This window comes from Rhododendron vialii, chromosome 2a, assembly GCF_030253575.1.
Source record: "Rhododendron vialii isolate Sample 1 chromosome 2a, ASM3025357v1".
In the NCBI taxonomy this organism is placed as follows: domain Eukaryota; kingdom Viridiplantae; phylum Streptophyta; class Magnoliopsida; order Ericales; family Ericaceae; genus Rhododendron; species Rhododendron vialii.
This window is the reverse complement of record NC_080558.1, coordinates 34,808,337-34,825,002: the sequence shown is the minus strand read 5'-3', so window position 1 is coordinate 34,825,002 and position 16,666 is coordinate 34,808,337. Positions and strand designations below refer to the sequence as shown.

Sequence of the window (16,666 nt, the reverse complement as noted above, 5' to 3'; positions counted from 1 at the left end):
GTTCTGTGCTTCGTTCAACTTTGTGAAAAGAATTCCTTGCCAATTTAGCCTCTACACAATTTCACATTTATGATCTGAGTTTGTATCAAATTTAGGCAAACAATCCAAGTTAATTAAACAGCGCAAAGTGCCATAATTTACATGATCAACCTAATCTACCATGCCACAATTCAGAAAACTCAAGGATATAAGTAGAATATGTGTTTTATCTCACTGATACCCGGAGAGGCCGGAACCTTAGTCTGTACATTCATTTTGAATAGCCCATTACACATGTAGCCCCTACCAACATAAACCCCATTTTTAGTCAGCATAACCTTATCGGCTTCAAAAACCATACGAAAGCTGTTCTTGACCAAGAGCGAGCCTTCCTAATTTCTGGAATATGCATCACATCATTTAGAGTGAGCACCCTTTCAGAAGTCATCTTGAGCAACACTTTCCCTTGTCCTTCAACCTTGAAACTGGACGAATTTCTGCTTCGCCAAAACTTAACCGTTGAAATAGGTTGATTTACCTCGAGCGTAGGGCTAGGTCGTTGTCAGCATAAATACAGGAAAGTCCGGAATCATTCTCACAGAGATAATCTTTATAGCTTGCTAGGATTTTTAGATGTAAGGGTTTGCAGCGTTTAGACGGCCAATTTTTGGTTTTGCTTTGAAAGGAGGAAAATGCTCCTATAAAAAAAACTAGAAATGAGTTTTAACTAGATTAAACAAGCGGCAAGGCGTAGGAGTTTTTAGCGCCCGAAACTTAGGTCATCGAACCATTCTCAATGAAAACTAGGTTGAATCACACGGCATAGGCTATCAACCGGAAGATTTAGCTATGAAACCAATAAAGACTAGAAGTGTAGTATGGAAAACAAGTGAGCTCTTTTGTTCTTTTGGCAAACACAAACCGAGACATCACTCCGGAACCATGTGAGCAAGCACATGATCACCCGAGATTAACATCGGCAAGTTTTGTTACATGCATAAAAGGAAAACCCTACACATTTTCCATACCGAACCTCAAGTATTTAGTTGAGAAAGGCAAGATTAACCTAAGTCACAAGGCGTTAATCACCCCGATGCCACTCACACATAATCAAAGAACTAAGGATGGTAAGAAATTTGGCCATAAGATTTAACCGATAGAACTGGAAATAAACTTGATTTATATAAGGATCCACTAAGTAGCTACAGCACTAATTAACAAGAAAACAAGAAATGGACAATACCTTAAGTGGTTCTTGAAGAAAAATGACTTAAAAGCTTGGAAGATTTAATGGAGTTCTCAAATTTTAAAAAAAGACTTAAAAGCTACTAATGAACTAGATACAAACAATATAAAGGAGAGCCCCTATTTATACATAAAAGGGTTTCTCTCTCTACAAAAGTCAGAAAATATCCCAAAAAGTTACCTATTAAAAAAAACTTTCCATAAGTGGAAAGTCTGAAAAGTAAGAAAATAATTTGTTGGGAACAAATGTTTTCGATACCAACGGTCAAGGTCTCGATAACTTCACTCTGATGATCCCCCGTAGAAGCATGTAATCGATACCATGGACCCTATGTTATCGCTCCCCTTGCCTCTGGACAAATTCTGGGCCAAGATAGTGCAAAGGTATCGATTACTTGCATTGGGTATCGATAACAATCTGGTCTGGAAGGCTAGTGGAACAGAGTTGGGGAAATGTTATCGATACCCTAGCAATTGTTATCGATAACATTCTTTAAAACTTGCAGATATCAGCCTGCTAGACTGCTTTAACTTTCTCACCACCTCCCGAGCTTCATCCAAAACTTCATCTTATGGCTGCTAGGACTTGGTGGTATCACTCTCCATGGCCTTGAGTGCTCGGACACCCTCGAGGGTTATTCTCAATGCGTTCGGCTTGCTTGCTACGCTTTGGCGCAATTCTTGCCAACTAGACCACCGAAAGACCTTTGGTGCTCCTCATGATGCCTTTAAGTCCCGGTGACATGAAAATAGCACCAATTGGCACTTGGATACTTGGTTACATCCCTGAACGTCTATTGGCCTTCCAAACCGCTTTATTGGCACGTTTTACCTACAAAACTCAACGAACTACCTTACGAGCAATATTAAGCTAAAACGATCAATTAAATAAAGAAACATTACAATTCGGAGGATTTGAGCACCAGGATTATACAATCTTGGGTGCTTATCAATTTCCCATGAACAGTTGTTCGCCAGATTCCACTGATCGATAGATGGTGAACATTTTCTTATCTGCACACACATGGCTAGTGGCGCCGGTATCCAGCCACCACTCCTTGGGATTAGAACCCACCAAGTTAACTTCTGGAACCACAGCCGATAGCTTCAGATCATCAACCCCATCAGAGAGAGACTCAATCTCCATCTTAGTCATATTGGCCTACGTTGGTTTCTTGTTCTGATTACCTTGCTTGCTTCGGCAATCAGCAACCTTATGTCCTTGCTTGTCACACACAAAGCATTTCCAATCAAACTTGGGCTTCTTAGCATCGTTCACAAACACCATGGCGGGAATCGGAGCCACAACAACAGTAGGGGTTACGAGAGGGTTAGACCTAGAGGTTTTCCCACTTTCTTTCACAGTTTCGGTAGTAATTTCTATTTCAAAAACAGAAGTTCAACACAATAGTAAATACTTGAACAAATCTGAAAGTATTAAACCAAATACACAAAAGGTACCGTTTACCGAAACAGATTGGAAAAACTTTTGTTCAACAAAAGAATTAAGCAAAATACAAAAATATCAATCAATACCCACATAATTAATCCGTCGAACACTCCAGAATTATACCAAGTTAATCCAAATCAGTAGGTATAAAAAAGATTTCTTCTCCAAAATTTGTTTTCTACAATCTGTGATGAAAAACCAGATTACGGAAGATATAGCAAAAAGAAATTAGCCTTAGACTAATCTGCAAGCAAGTCTAAGAACCCACTGTTTTCCAAAACCGAGATTAGATTCAAATATTGATTACAATAAAAATGCCAATTGTTTATTACCCACTAATCACACAAATTTGAAACTAAAATCAATGTAACTACATAGATTAAACAATTGATTCAGTTTTTCTAACCTTACTGATTTATCCAATGACGAAACGTATTCGAAACCAAAGAATCAGTAAGGTACTACCACAAAATTTCCAAAAATAACATGAATTAATAAATTGAATTTGCTTTAAGACTATTGGAACCAGGATTTGTTTATCACTGGAAATTCGCTACACACCAAAAAAATAAATAAGATTAGAAACTTATTGGACCAATTTCAGGCATCCGGAAATTGGCAATCAAGGCTAGTATTTTTATGGAGAATACTATATCCTTAAAGCAAATCCATCCCCCACACTGGTGCTCTTGGGTCTCTTGAATGTTTGCCTCCTAACCCCCAGGATTACCCGATTTTCGAAGAACAAAAGTAGCACTACAATCTATTCAACGGGCGAACAAGGTAACTGTGCAGAACTCTCTTAGAATATGTATGTAATGAGTGCAGGAATTTTGTAAATGAAATGGGAGAAGATGGGTCCTATTTATAGAGAAGTAGGCACCCCAACGAAAAGGAATGGTGACTGTTCGGAATGGTGTTAGAAAAAGACGCAACTGTTTGAAGTGGTCTCGACCGGAGAGACACCACTGTTCGAACTTGTTCTAGCCGAACCAACACAACACTTTGCTATTTCCGAAGGTGCACATTGCCAAGGAAAATGAAGTGTTGGCACCTATTGGTTTAGTTGCCACATGTTGGTTTATGACCAACACTAATTTGATTCAAAAAACTTTAATAATGAAGTAACTAATTTAATTAATTACTACAAGTACCCAACAAACTTTAAGCCTTAGAATCTAATGAACCCGCTGCCACACACAGCCCGGTTCGGTGGCAAACCAAATAATTTCAATCACTCCATATTTATTTATCCATCGCAGGACAAATAATTTACAACCAAATCAAATGATTTATTTTGGAGTCAATTTCCAACACTAATAACTATCGTACCTGAAACTATCTATAATAACAAGTCAAGAGGGGACAGAGAGAAAAATAGGGATATGGGTACAGTGAGTCAATGGAGTGATGAGGTTCCACAAAAATCCTATTGGAGGTGGAGCAAACAAGATTTCTTCCCAGAAAAATCATTCCAAAATTGGGGAACTTATCATGACGCACTATCCCAGACAGATCTCCGTTTCAAGGACCGTCTTGTAGCCTGATCGGATGAGACCAGCGAGGTTTTTGAGCACCAAAAACAAAGCGAAAACAAGATGAAACGGTGTTTGAATTCGTGGGACCTTACTTGGGTCGGCTTCGGCGCCAGCATTGGCGCAGGCATCTTTGTGCTCACAAGCCAAGAAGCCCATTATGATGCCGGGCCTGCTATCGTCGTATCCTATCTTGCTGCTGGTTTTTCGACCATGGTTGGTGTTTTCATCTACATGGAATTCGCTGTAGAAATTCCTGTAGCCGGTGGTTCATTTGCTTTTCTGAGAGTCGAACTGGGAGATTTTGCAGCATTTATGGCAGCTGCTAACTTACTTCTCGACCAAATGCTTGGAAATGCAACAGTTGCTAAAGCTTGGACTTCTTACTTGACAACTCTTCTCAACCGTCCACCCAACTCGCTTCTTATCCATACAAATCTTAAACAAGGATACAACCTCTTGGACCCAATTGCCATTACAGTTATAACAATCACATCGGCAATCGCCATCACTAGCACAAAGAAAACCTCACTCCCCAATTGGATTGCATCCGCAGTAAACAGGGTTGTGATACTTTTTGTTATAATTGCAGGTTTAGCTCATGCCAAAACCTCGAATCTTACTCTCTTTATGCCTTTTGGCGTAAAAGGGGTATTCCAAGGGGCAGCCTTTTCGCATGGAGGATTCAACGCTATAGCAACACTGGCAGAAGAAACGAAAAAGCCATCAAGAGACATACCGGTAGAGTTGCTTGGGTCGATGTCGGTCACCATCGTCATATATTGTTTGATGGCACTTTCACTGAGTATGATGCAAAACACACAGATAGAGATCCCAATGCAGCCTACTGTAACGCCCCGAATTTTTGGAACGTTAAATAGGAAATTTCATTGAAAAATAAATGGAGTCTGGCTCAATATTACATCATAAACCTTACAAAAATACTTTTATTCAAATAAGGGAGGGAACTAGAGTTTCTATCTACTGCTCCGCTTCTTCCTCTATCCTGGCTAGCTCTTCGGCTCCAAAGGCTTCCAAGATGTAGAGTTCACCATGTTCATCTATAAGATCTGACACATTATACCGGCGTCGCCACCAATATAATATGTCAGGGTCACCAAAAGTAACACCGTGAATTACAAAAGCTCAGTAGAGTAACCCATACCCTCTAACCCTTACACTTACGAACAAACGATCATAAATTTAATAATTTCCACATAGTTCATACATATTCGACAAAATGGTTAACAATGACACATCCACATTCATTATCCAAACTAACGTTGGTGTCCATTATTTTTCGAGTTTCTCCTGCGCGACTCCTCGTAGATCGTGTCACCATTTTTCATATTTCATAACCATATCAACATTTCAAAAAAAATCGTTTTTAACACACCCAACCTCGGTTCCGCTGTTCCGGTCTCCCGAGTATCCTCACAATGGTTCCGCCGCACCGGATTTCCATTGGCACACTTTGCATTGGCTCCTCTCCTCGGATAACCAAGCCACACACCCAACATCGGTTCCGCCGTTCCGGTCTCCCGAATATCCTCACAATGGTTCCGCCGCACTGGGTTCCCATTGGCACACAAAACACATACCACACAAGGGACTACCACGTCCGGCCACATTGCGGTTTCCAAAATATTTTACCTTTTCAAAACACGTCTTTCCATTAACCACACCCTAAGTGTCATGTTTCTAACTTTCTTGATTTCCGTGTCTCGTTTTCATGCAAAGACTCCGCAGTAAGACTTTTCACATACGATATCATAAATCATTCATTATAATCTTGAAAATAAACTAGCAAGATCATCTAACTCTATATTATTCTATGATGCTCATATCACAACTTAAAGCATAACACCACATGTACCGACCCCTTTAAAGTAAAAATTACTTATGTTTTACAACAAGACAAGTAATACAAACAATTCATAACACATGCTCATAACCATCTAAAGATCAAAATACGAATACTTCTATCAACGATAAAGTTTTATCTTTTGAAAAATCGTTCTTTCTACCCTTGTGGGGAATTCAAAACAACACATGTTTTATTAGAGTAAAAGTCAATTATTCCAATATGCTCATACTTCCATTAGCAAAAATAAATTTGTTGACTATAATGCATTTCAAACATTATAAGCGATATATAACCTTATATACTTAAAAATATCTCATGTTATACTTTGAGCTAAAGAGTAAAGACATCCTATTTTTCAACATATGGTTCTACGCTATACGTTGAGTTAGGGGACAAGGGGTTCTACGTACACTTAGAGATAGCGTATATGGGACTCTACATATACTTAGAGATAGTGATGATGGAAAAATCTACCTTTCTTCTTGGCGGTAGTTGACGACTATTGAAAGTAAGTTGGTGTTTGGAGTAACTTCTTACGGTGAGCTTCCGGGAGCTTCGAAAGAAAAGGGTTTCTCTTGAAACTAGTTTGTGACTAAAACTACTCTACTTTATGGATTGAAAAGGTGGTTTGGGGATGAGTTTCTTGAAGAACACAAGAAGAGCTTCAAGAACAAGGAAAACTAATCAAGAACAAATAAGAACACAAGCTTTCTTAGAGAGAGAGAAGTTGCTAGGTGAAGGTGTGAGTTGAATGGCATGAGGGTGGTCCTATTTATAGCAAAATGTTGGGCTCTCCCTTCCCTCTCTTGGCCGGCCTCCCTCTCTCTCTCTCTCTCTATCTCCCATGGATTTGCCCCATGGTCATGTCAAATCATGCTTGAAAGCCTTTCATGACTTGTCTTGTCCAATCCCTTTAGGTTTAAGGCTATAAACTAACTAGGATCTTAGGCTTTCTAGGCTTTCTAGGTGATTATAGCCTGGGTCTTACAAGTCTAGGGTAGGGTTTGATTAGGCTAAAGTATAGCCTTCCATGTATGGTCAATCCTAGTCTAGGTTTTGTAGTCAAAATCTAGGTTATTAAGAGCTAGGTCTAGGATGATTAAAGGCTAGGATTCTATGCTAGAATTTGACTAGAAATGGGTTGGCAAATAGGAAATAGGCTTATGGCTAATAGGTGGCTTGTGCAAGTGTCCAAAACACATGCACACACTCCACCTCTCCCTCTCACTCTCGGCCTCCCTCTCTCCCTCTCTCTCTCTCTCCCCTATATTGTACTATGTACATATATATATATATATATATATATATATATATATATATATATATATATCTAGAAAAGTAACTCTAGTATAAATAGGCTTAAGGCTATAACCCTAGGCATGTCTTGTCTTATCAAGTTGTATGTATATGTATATACACTTGGCAAGTCTAATCTCTATTAACCAAGGGATAATAATTCCCCTAACATTTGTTACCCAATGGGTAAAGAAAAACTAAGGTTGACATAAAAGGTTGAAATGACAAGGTTGACTTCTTGGAAGTAAGGTACAAGATTCCCATGTGACTAGTCTTGTCACACACACACACACACACACACACACACACACATATATATTAGTAGACTAGTTGCTATTATCTAAAGGATAATATCTCCCATAACAATTATGGACTAAAGGGTAAAGAAAAAGTAAGGTTGATATGACATGACCCAAGATTCTTTTCTTGACTTGTCGCATCAAAGCTTTATTGGTCATTCAAACTCTATTACCCAACGGTTACAAGTTTTCCTAGCGGTTATTAACCAAAGGATGAAAGAGAAAGGAATTAGGTAGTTTGGTTTCTCCAACTAACTGGTTGAAAACTAATTCTACTTGCCACGTAGGATTTCTAGTCAAGAAATATAATTTAAAGATTTTATTACATTTACTAGGAAAATATACAAGTGCTTCTACAAGCGTACTTGTCTTTAGAAAATGACTGGATTGTCCGGTGCAAAGAGATATAATTTTATAAGTCTCAAATCTAATTATGACGGATTATTAGAAATTAAAAAAAAAATTAAAAGCAAATCCAAGTAATTAAAATAAAATTCATATATTTAACAAAATTTTTATTTACCGAAAATCAGGGTCATTACATCTACTCTGTTGCATTTGAGAGCGTATGGATGAATTGGGCAAAGTATTTTGTAGCATTCGGTGCTCCTAAGGGAATGATCACCGTTCTTCTTATGGCGACGCTTCAACAGAGTCGATACTGTTGGGAAAAACTACCTAAAACACCACGAATATTTTTCCCACCTTGTGCAAATAGTGAATAGGCTAAATATTGCAAACTACAATAACAACAAGCAACTAGCCAATCTACGAGCCGAAAAATAAATCAGTAACAACAAGCAAACCACGAGACACCGGAATTTATATGTAGTTCCCCTTAAATTAGAGATACGTTCACGGGAGCATAATCTCCACCAAATCTTCTACTATAATGGTTATGGGGTTACAAGAGTTCTTCCTTAGAAAGCTACTAGAGACATACAAACATCACCCTAATGTGGATTTCAACAAAATACAAGTTTAGGTCTCACCAAATGTGGATATCCCAAACTCGTAGATGCTGAAAGAAACTTCACAATCCGCTCCGATCAACACGTAGAGCTCGACGACATAAAGAACTGTTTCCACCCGTTTTTTGCACCAAATCTTGGGCCATAAATTAAGAGTTTAATAGGCTAAAATTAATGGGCTATGTATCAAGAAGCCCAATTAATTTTAATTTGAATGAGATATAAGACTTGGCCTTTTTGAGCTTAATTATTCAGATGAAATTCTAAGAGGCCCATAGCCCATGGAAAACAATTGAAGTTCTGGAAGGAGCCCATGTAAAAAGGAAGTGGGTTTATGCACAACAACTACCCATGTTCTTTTATCTACCACGTAAAGAGGAAATGAGGGAGCCCATGACCCTTGTTAACTACTAAAAACCTCCAGTAACTGCCATGTTCTGAGTTTTGCACGCATGAAAGCTGAAGTGGGACACTTGTCATCATGGAGTGAAGGCTGAAAAATGGCTCCAAAAATGTGAAGAACATTTCGGCCTATAAATACAAGTTTCGAAGACTTATAATGGTTTTCACACCAATCAAACCCAGCGCTTAAACCAAAGTCTTTCCAGTAAAACATCTATTTTACTTTACCCAACTCAATTACTACATCAAGTAGTTCGAGTTTTTACTTTTTCTTGTACCCAACTTTATTATTCCGACATAATAAAGTTCATCTTTATTTTACAATGTTCTCTACTTTTTCTCACACGGTTGGAAAATTCTAAGTCCACTTCGTTGTGGCAAACCACAAACCTCTTTGTCGCCTCACCCTTTGGGTCACACACAATCGCACCACATACGAAGTCAGATCGAAGCGCCCACGCCTTTCATACGTTAGACGAAGACAAGTCTTGGCACGTCCGCGCTCATACCACACACACCATTGATTTTTCGCTCACGCCTACGCGGCAAAAAAGTGGAAAACAAGAACATACCAGAATCTCATCAAAATCAGAGTAGCAACGGTGGTCCGATCTTGACTTGAACTAAGAAGCAAAACCCTCACTTTTTCTCGGCAGCTCTCTGGAACTCTATGTTTCACTCGAAAAGTTGCAGCAGCAGCAGCACCTCAAAGACTAAAAAGTCTCCTGATTTCATTTGTAATTTCATTGAGAAATTACAAGATTCCCCTTTGCAGTTCCAAGAATAGCAAGATTGCCCCATAACATTTTTGGACCCAATTAAATGAGCCCCTTGTGGAACCCACCAACAAGGAGGGACCCACCCAACAAATCTCCCCCTCCTGACTTAGGTGGGGGGTTCAACCAACCCCGCTTGGGAACAACAAAGCACATGTTTCTCCTTGGGCAGAAATTTTGTCATCATATCGGGACCATATATTCTTGTCCGTATGGACTTTCTCAAGTTGCAACAATTTTTCATCCAACACATCACGGATCCAATGATAGCGCACATCAATGTGTTTCGACTGTAAATGAAAAGTTGAGTTCTTGCTCAAATGAATAGCACTTTAATTGTCACAATAGAGAACGTACCTCTCTTGCTCAAAGCCCAGCTCTTGAATTTCACCCATAGCAAATCCTTGCAGCCCTTTGCCACTACATTGTACTCGACCTCAGTGGTAGAAAACACAACACATTTTTGCAACTTAGACTGTCAAGATACGGCTCCCCCTGAATAAGTTAGTAAGTAGCCCGAAGTGGATTTTCTAGAATTAACATCTCCTGCCATGTCTGCATCCGTATAGCCTTCTAACAAAGGCTTACCATTTTCAAAACATAAACACATTTTGGAAGTACCGCGGAGATAATGCAAAATCCATTTAACTGCAACCCAATGATCATTTCCCGGATTAGATAGAAATCTACTTACCTCACCAACCGCATAGGCAATGTTGGGCCTAGTACACACCATTGCATACATCAACAAGCCAACTGCCAATGCAAATGGAACATTCTTCATTTCAATTTTTTCCTTCTTACTTGCCGGACTTTGCTTGGAGCTAAGTTTGAAATGATTAGCAAGTGGAGTGCTAACTGGTTTAGCCTTACTCATGTTAAACCTTTCAAGTACATTGTCAATGTACCTTTCTTGCAATAGCCAAAGCTTGCCATTCTTCCTATCACGGGTAACCTTCATGCAAGAATTTGCTTCGCGGGATCCAAATCTTTCATAACAAAGGATTTGCCAAGCTCCTTTTTCAACTTCTCAATTTTTCTCGCATCGTGGCCAATGATCAACATATCGTCCACATAGAGCAATAAAATGATGAAGTCACCATTGGAGAATTTCGTCATGAACACACAATGATCCGAAAAAGTTCTATTATACCCATGTTCAACCATGAACGAATCAAACTTCTTGTACCACTGTCATGGCGCTTACTTTTAGCCCATACAAGCTCTTCTTTAGTTTACAAACTAAGTTCTCCTTGCCTTTGACTCTAAACTCCTTTGGTTGTTCCATGTAAATTTCTTCCTCCAAATCACCATGAAGGAAAGCAATTTTTACATCAAGCTGCTCAATCTCAAGATTCAAGCTAGTGGCAAACCCAAGAAGAACCTGTATAGACGGCATCTTCACCACCAGTGAGAAAATTTCTTCAAAGTCAATGCCTTTTTTTGGCCAAAACCCTTCACAACCAACCTTGCCTTGTACCATGGCTGTGAGCTTTTCTCTTCAGTCTTCAAACGATACACCCACTTGTTTTTAAGAGCTCTCTTATCGTTAGGCGATTTCACCAAGTCATAAGTGTGGTTCTCATGTAAGGATTTCATCTCTTCTTGCATAGCTTTCATCCACTCCCCCTTATGCTCGTGAGTTAGAGCTTCTTCGTAACACTCAGGTTCTCCATAATCTGTAAGCATCACATACTCATTAGGAGGATACCTTCTTGAAGGTTGCCTTTCTCTAGTTGGCCTTCTCAACTGTTCTTCTACAGGTGGTTCGGAAGGAATTTGTTCTTGTTGCACTTCTTGTTATATTTCCTCAGCTATAGGAGTTTCCTCAACATCATCATCATTTTGTACATCTCCCCTGTAATCATCATGCACCATGGGTGGACGAATCGGATCAAGATTCACTGGGTACTCATGTGATGGTGTTGGCTTCTCATTTTTGTCCAAATCTTCAATGATTTGATCCTCAAAGATGACGACATCATTGCTTCTCACAAGTTTCCTGTCAACTGGATCCCACAATCTGTAACCGAATTCTTCATCACCATACCCCAAAAAAATACACCGCTTTGTCTTGCCATCAAGCTTTGACCTTTCATCTTTCGGAACATGCACAAATGCCCTGCACCCAAACATCCTCAAATGCCCAGAGGAAACTTCCTTTCCTGACCAAAACCTTTCCGGCACATCACCATTCAGTGGAATTGAAGGAGAAAGATTGATTAGAGCAACTGTTGTTCTCATTACCACACCCCCAAAGGATTTAGGCAACTTCGCATGTGAGAGCATATATCTCACTCTTTCCACAATTATTCTATTCATTCTTTCTTCCACGCCGTTTTGTCGATGTGTCTTGGGAATGGTTCTTTCATGCTTGATGCCATTTTCCATGCAATACCGATGAAACGGGCCTCTATATTCACCCCCATTATCAGTTCGGATACATTTCAAAGTCCTTCCAATTTCCCTTTCAACATTCACCTGAAAAAGTTTAAATGGTTCCAACACATCATCTTTAGTTTTCAAAGCATAAGCCCAAACATTTATAGAATGATTATCACTGAAAGTAACAAAGTAACATGCACCACTATGTGTTCTAACTTTCATTGGACCACAAACATCAGAGTATACCAAATCTAGAACATTAGGCTTTCTAGATGCAGGAGTTGTATTAAATGCAACTCTGTGTTGTTTACCAGCTAAGCAATGAACACAATGCTTTAAACATGTACCTTTCACCTCCGGAAGAAGTGCTTTCCGGGCTAAGATTTGCATTCCTTTCTCGCTCATGTGACCGAGCCACTTGTGTCATAGCTTCGTGGAGGCTTCATCCCCAATTGCATTCACCACCCATTTGCTTGGCTTAGCTTGCATCAAATAAAGAGTAGAACTCTTCTTTCCTCTAGCTGTAGGGGGATGAAAACAATTGATACTTCGGATCACCTTGGATTGCAACGGCTTATTCGTGCCTTTTCACCGGAACCCTAATTCGTCGTCGGAACCCTAATCTGCAAAATAGACAGGGGGTGAGTGCACCTTTGCCTCTTGTGGCAAAGGCCCTCCGATGGCAAAGTTAGTGTCACCTACTAGCAGAGAAACCCTAATTATCAGTAGGAAATTTTGAATAATGCAACGTATTGCATACCTTTTTCCTCTAGGTTTACCTCATATTTATAGATTTGCTTATGCTTGCTACTCAAGCACTCCTATTGCCCTAGGATTCCTATTTCGTATAGGAATCCCCGGATATCAAGGATTCCCGTTTTCCTTATCAATTCATTACCTTCAGTCCTTTTAGGACTCTTTTCCATAACTGGAAGAACATCCCATTCTCGTTTGGGTATCTTTTTTAGATCCTATTTTCTCGGGATCTCATTCTTTAACGGAACAAAAATGCTACTTGCACAACCGTTGTGTTGGTTGTGTGCGTAACTCTGACAGTTCAGATGTATTAGGACGTACTAGATTTTAAAAAAACCCTTCCAAGAAAAAGTTGAACTTTTATGGGGAAGAGTTTGAACGAATCCTGACCATTTATTACAACAATAGACGGCTAGAGATTAGTTGTGTGTTGTGTTTTACACAACCGTTGTGTGTAGCACTTTTGTTAACGGAATACCACTGTTTCTGAATTCTTCCAGAATGTTCCCTATACTCCAACACTCGACTGAAGTTCTTTCCTTGTTCGGCCATCTCTTTGCCGAACAGTCTTCCTGGACCAGCTACTTCACATGTAACTTGGTCCAAATGTAATCAAAATGTCTCTATCTGCCGAATAGTTTAGTTTACACCAATGACTTCTCATGTCTTTGTCTTTTATCGCTTTTCAATACTCTGTTCGGCGATCAGCCCTGCCCAATCTTTCACGTGATCTTTTATACATCACGTGTTCGGCAATTAAATGTATCTGTTCGGAAATACCTCCCTACAATTGCTCCTCAGCTTCATTTACATGCAACTGTTCGGGGGCAATATATGAAGCTTTTTAGAAACGAATGTTTAGACCAAACTCTTCTGATCCCGTGCGGTCATTGTTTTTTAACACTTCATTGATGCCTTTTGGCGCCTCTGTCATTATACCATTTCGGGGTAATGACTCCACGTGGCACGTCTCGTATGCCTATCATTAATTTCGAACTGACATTCTATGAAATGGTGTCAGAATGGTATTTGCTTTCCGTTACTTTAACTTGTAACGGAGTGAGACGAGACGCTTCATCTCCGTTTCTTTACCTTAATCCCTAAAAGGGGTTTTCTTTGGATTTTTTTATCAAAAACTCAGAACATTGTCTTGTCTTCTTCAGGCGAAAAAACTCCCTTTCTTCCGCCATAGCCGCCGTCTGCAACTCGCTCGTGTCTCAGGAATCTTTTCATTTAAACTCGTAAGATCTCTATTTCTTCTGCTTAGGTTTCCTACTAAGATTTCTCCCTTATTCCATTAGTTTCTATCTGAGATCTTATTCTCAGATTTTGGGTCACTTCTAGGGTTTCAGTCGCGCCCATTTTCAGTTTTACTTTTTCTTCGAGTATATTCATGGCGGATGAACATGATCCAAAACCCAGTAAATTTAGGAAACTCTGCGACACCCCTGCTGCCATGGCGGCATTTAGAACAGAATATGACATTCCTGATAACATAGGACTCGAACTCGCCCCTCTAGGAGCCGATAGGGATGGTGGCTCATGGGATAGAATGTGTATCCCTATTGTGGCCATTGTCGAAGGTGGAGTCCGATTTCCCCTTCACCCACTACTCTGCCAGATCCTAAACTGGTACCGTCTCACCCCTATGCAAGTATCAACAAATGTTTTTAGGCTGATAATGGGAGTAGTTGCTTTGAATAGGATTCTGGGGACCCAGCTAGGAATTTGGGACATTCAGTGGTGGTACAGCATTGTACTAAACCCTGAATACAATACCTACTATTTCAAAGTTAGAAGGGCAGGAAAGCGTCTCGTGCTAAACCTACCAGACTCTGCTCGGGATCATGAGATCAATTTCCTTTACGTCACTGGAGCCTTTGAGCCACTAGGAGAGGATGGTCAGGTGGTGGGCCTCCACTGCCCCCACATATGGGGATACCCACGTATGCTCCTTATTTTGCTTTGTAATTCTCGTTTACTATCTTCTCGTAGTTTTTCTATGTGTCTAATTGTAACTTTGAATTTCGATCTTGCAGCTGAAAACGCTAACAGGCGTCCAGAAGAGAGCCGAGCTATGTCCGAACAGAGGACATCAACAGGATCTTAAAATACACAGGCGTACCTGGTACCCGAACAGCAGGTCAGGGTCGTAACGCTGACATACTGCTGGGATACGACCCTTCGTATAGAGGGGTCATCGACAGAAGGCTTGCTCATCCAAGCACCAGTACTGCTTCTACCTCAACTGCTCCCCAACCTCGTATTTCAAGACTGCAAGCTGGTATTACCTTTGCCGGACAGCCGGGTGAAGTTGCTATCCCTGAAGGCGTTCCTCAAACACGTGTGGTACTCAGAAGATCTGAACGCAGGCAAGTCGTCCCCGAACAACAACCCGTTCCTCTCTACATTACCAGTCAGTCATCCTCCTCCGGCTACTCACGATCTCCCCCAACACCAGGTACGATGACTCGTCAACCAGTTGATCTTAGCACTCTTCTCACTGTCTCCACACGAGGGCGTGGTGCTGCCAGCAGGGTGGCATCAACTGGCACCCTACCCCCACGATCACGTCGCAATAGGGGGGATCTGCACTATCATCATCTTCTCCTCGGGAACACGATAGTTCCCTTGAAGCTGTCGATGCTCATCGGGATAAATGCCCTAGGAATCAAGAAGGTGGGGATCCTGATGCTCAAGCTGCTGCATCTGTCTCAGAAACTCCCCCTTCAACTATCCAAACATATCATGAAACCTGGGCCCCTCAACTCATAAGAGGCGACCGTCCAGTAAATGTTGGAGATAGTGCAAGTTCCTCGGAGACTGCACTGGCCTTAGCACAGGGCTTACTATTGCCCATTGTCATGCAGAAAGAGTCCACATCTCCTTCTGATCGGCTGGTGTCCACTGGACTCGTTAGTGGAATTAAGGTGAGTTAGTGTTATTTCCACAACTTTTAAGCCTTGACCCTCTTTCCTGTGGAATTTGTAGATCTAAACTATAATTAATTGTTCTCAGTTCATTCAAAAGATGGTCACACTGGGCCAAAAATATCAAGAGGCTGATACTGAAAGAATCAAGCTGATGAATGATAACACTCGATTGCTTCGGACAATCTCTAGGTTGGAAAGGGAAAGAGACAAAGCCAAGTCTGAATTCGATGAAGCTAAAGGCAAACTCGAAATTGCCGAAGAGAGCCTCAATTAGGCTTTGTCAGAAATTGACAGCACCAAGAAAGCTTCCTATGAAGAGGGCTATCAGAAAGGCTTTGATGCCACAACGGCAAGTTATGTTGAACAGATGCCGGTTATTCAAGATCAAATCTGGATCGCATGCTGGGAGACATGTTTGACAAAGGCTGGAGTTGCAGATGACTCTCCTCTCTGGGTTGAAAATGACTTGCCAAGCAAACGTGTGTCAACTACTGCTGATGATCTGGAGGACGATGTGGACCAGCAAATTGAAGATTTTGCCGAGGCTAATGAGGAGACCCCTACTGACACCCATGGCACCATTGTCGAACGTTCACCTGTTCGGGATACAATCAATGAACCTATCATTCTGGAGGAAAATCCAGAGGGAGATGGTGCCATTACTGGTGTCAGTACTGATGTTCCAGATCAAACTCCTTCTGAGGTCCAAAATGTGGACTGATGGGTAAGTTGGTTTTGTTATGAACTGTTTTGATAATTTGGAGAAGTTTGG

General features: G+C 40.6%; 1 protein-coding gene across 1 annotated transcript; it reads left to right on the top strand.

The window, feature by feature from the left end:
• The first annotated feature begins 4,121 nt into the window (after nt 1-4,121).
• On the top strand, nt 4,122-8,396 carry LOC131317470 (cationic amino acid transporter 5-like). Its single transcript, XM_058347018.1, has 2 exons — nt 4,122-5,027; nt 8,189-8,396. The coding sequence occupies exons 1-2, from the start codon at nt 4,273-4,275 to the stop codon at nt 8,394-8,396; spliced, it is 963 nt and encodes a 320-aa protein (XP_058203001.1). The 5' UTR covers nt 4,122-4,272.
• Nucleotides 8,397-16,666: the final 8,270 nt, after the last annotated feature.

Coding starts and splice junctions, on each gene's coding strand:
- LOC131317470 (XM_058347018.1), top strand. CDS start 4,273: ATGAAACGGTGTTTGAATTCGTGGGACCTTACTTGGGTCGGCTTCGGC. Junction 5,028..8,188: donor TCACTGAGTATGATGCAAAA/CACACAGATAGA, acceptor AACAAAATTTTT/ATTTACCGAAAATCAGGGTC.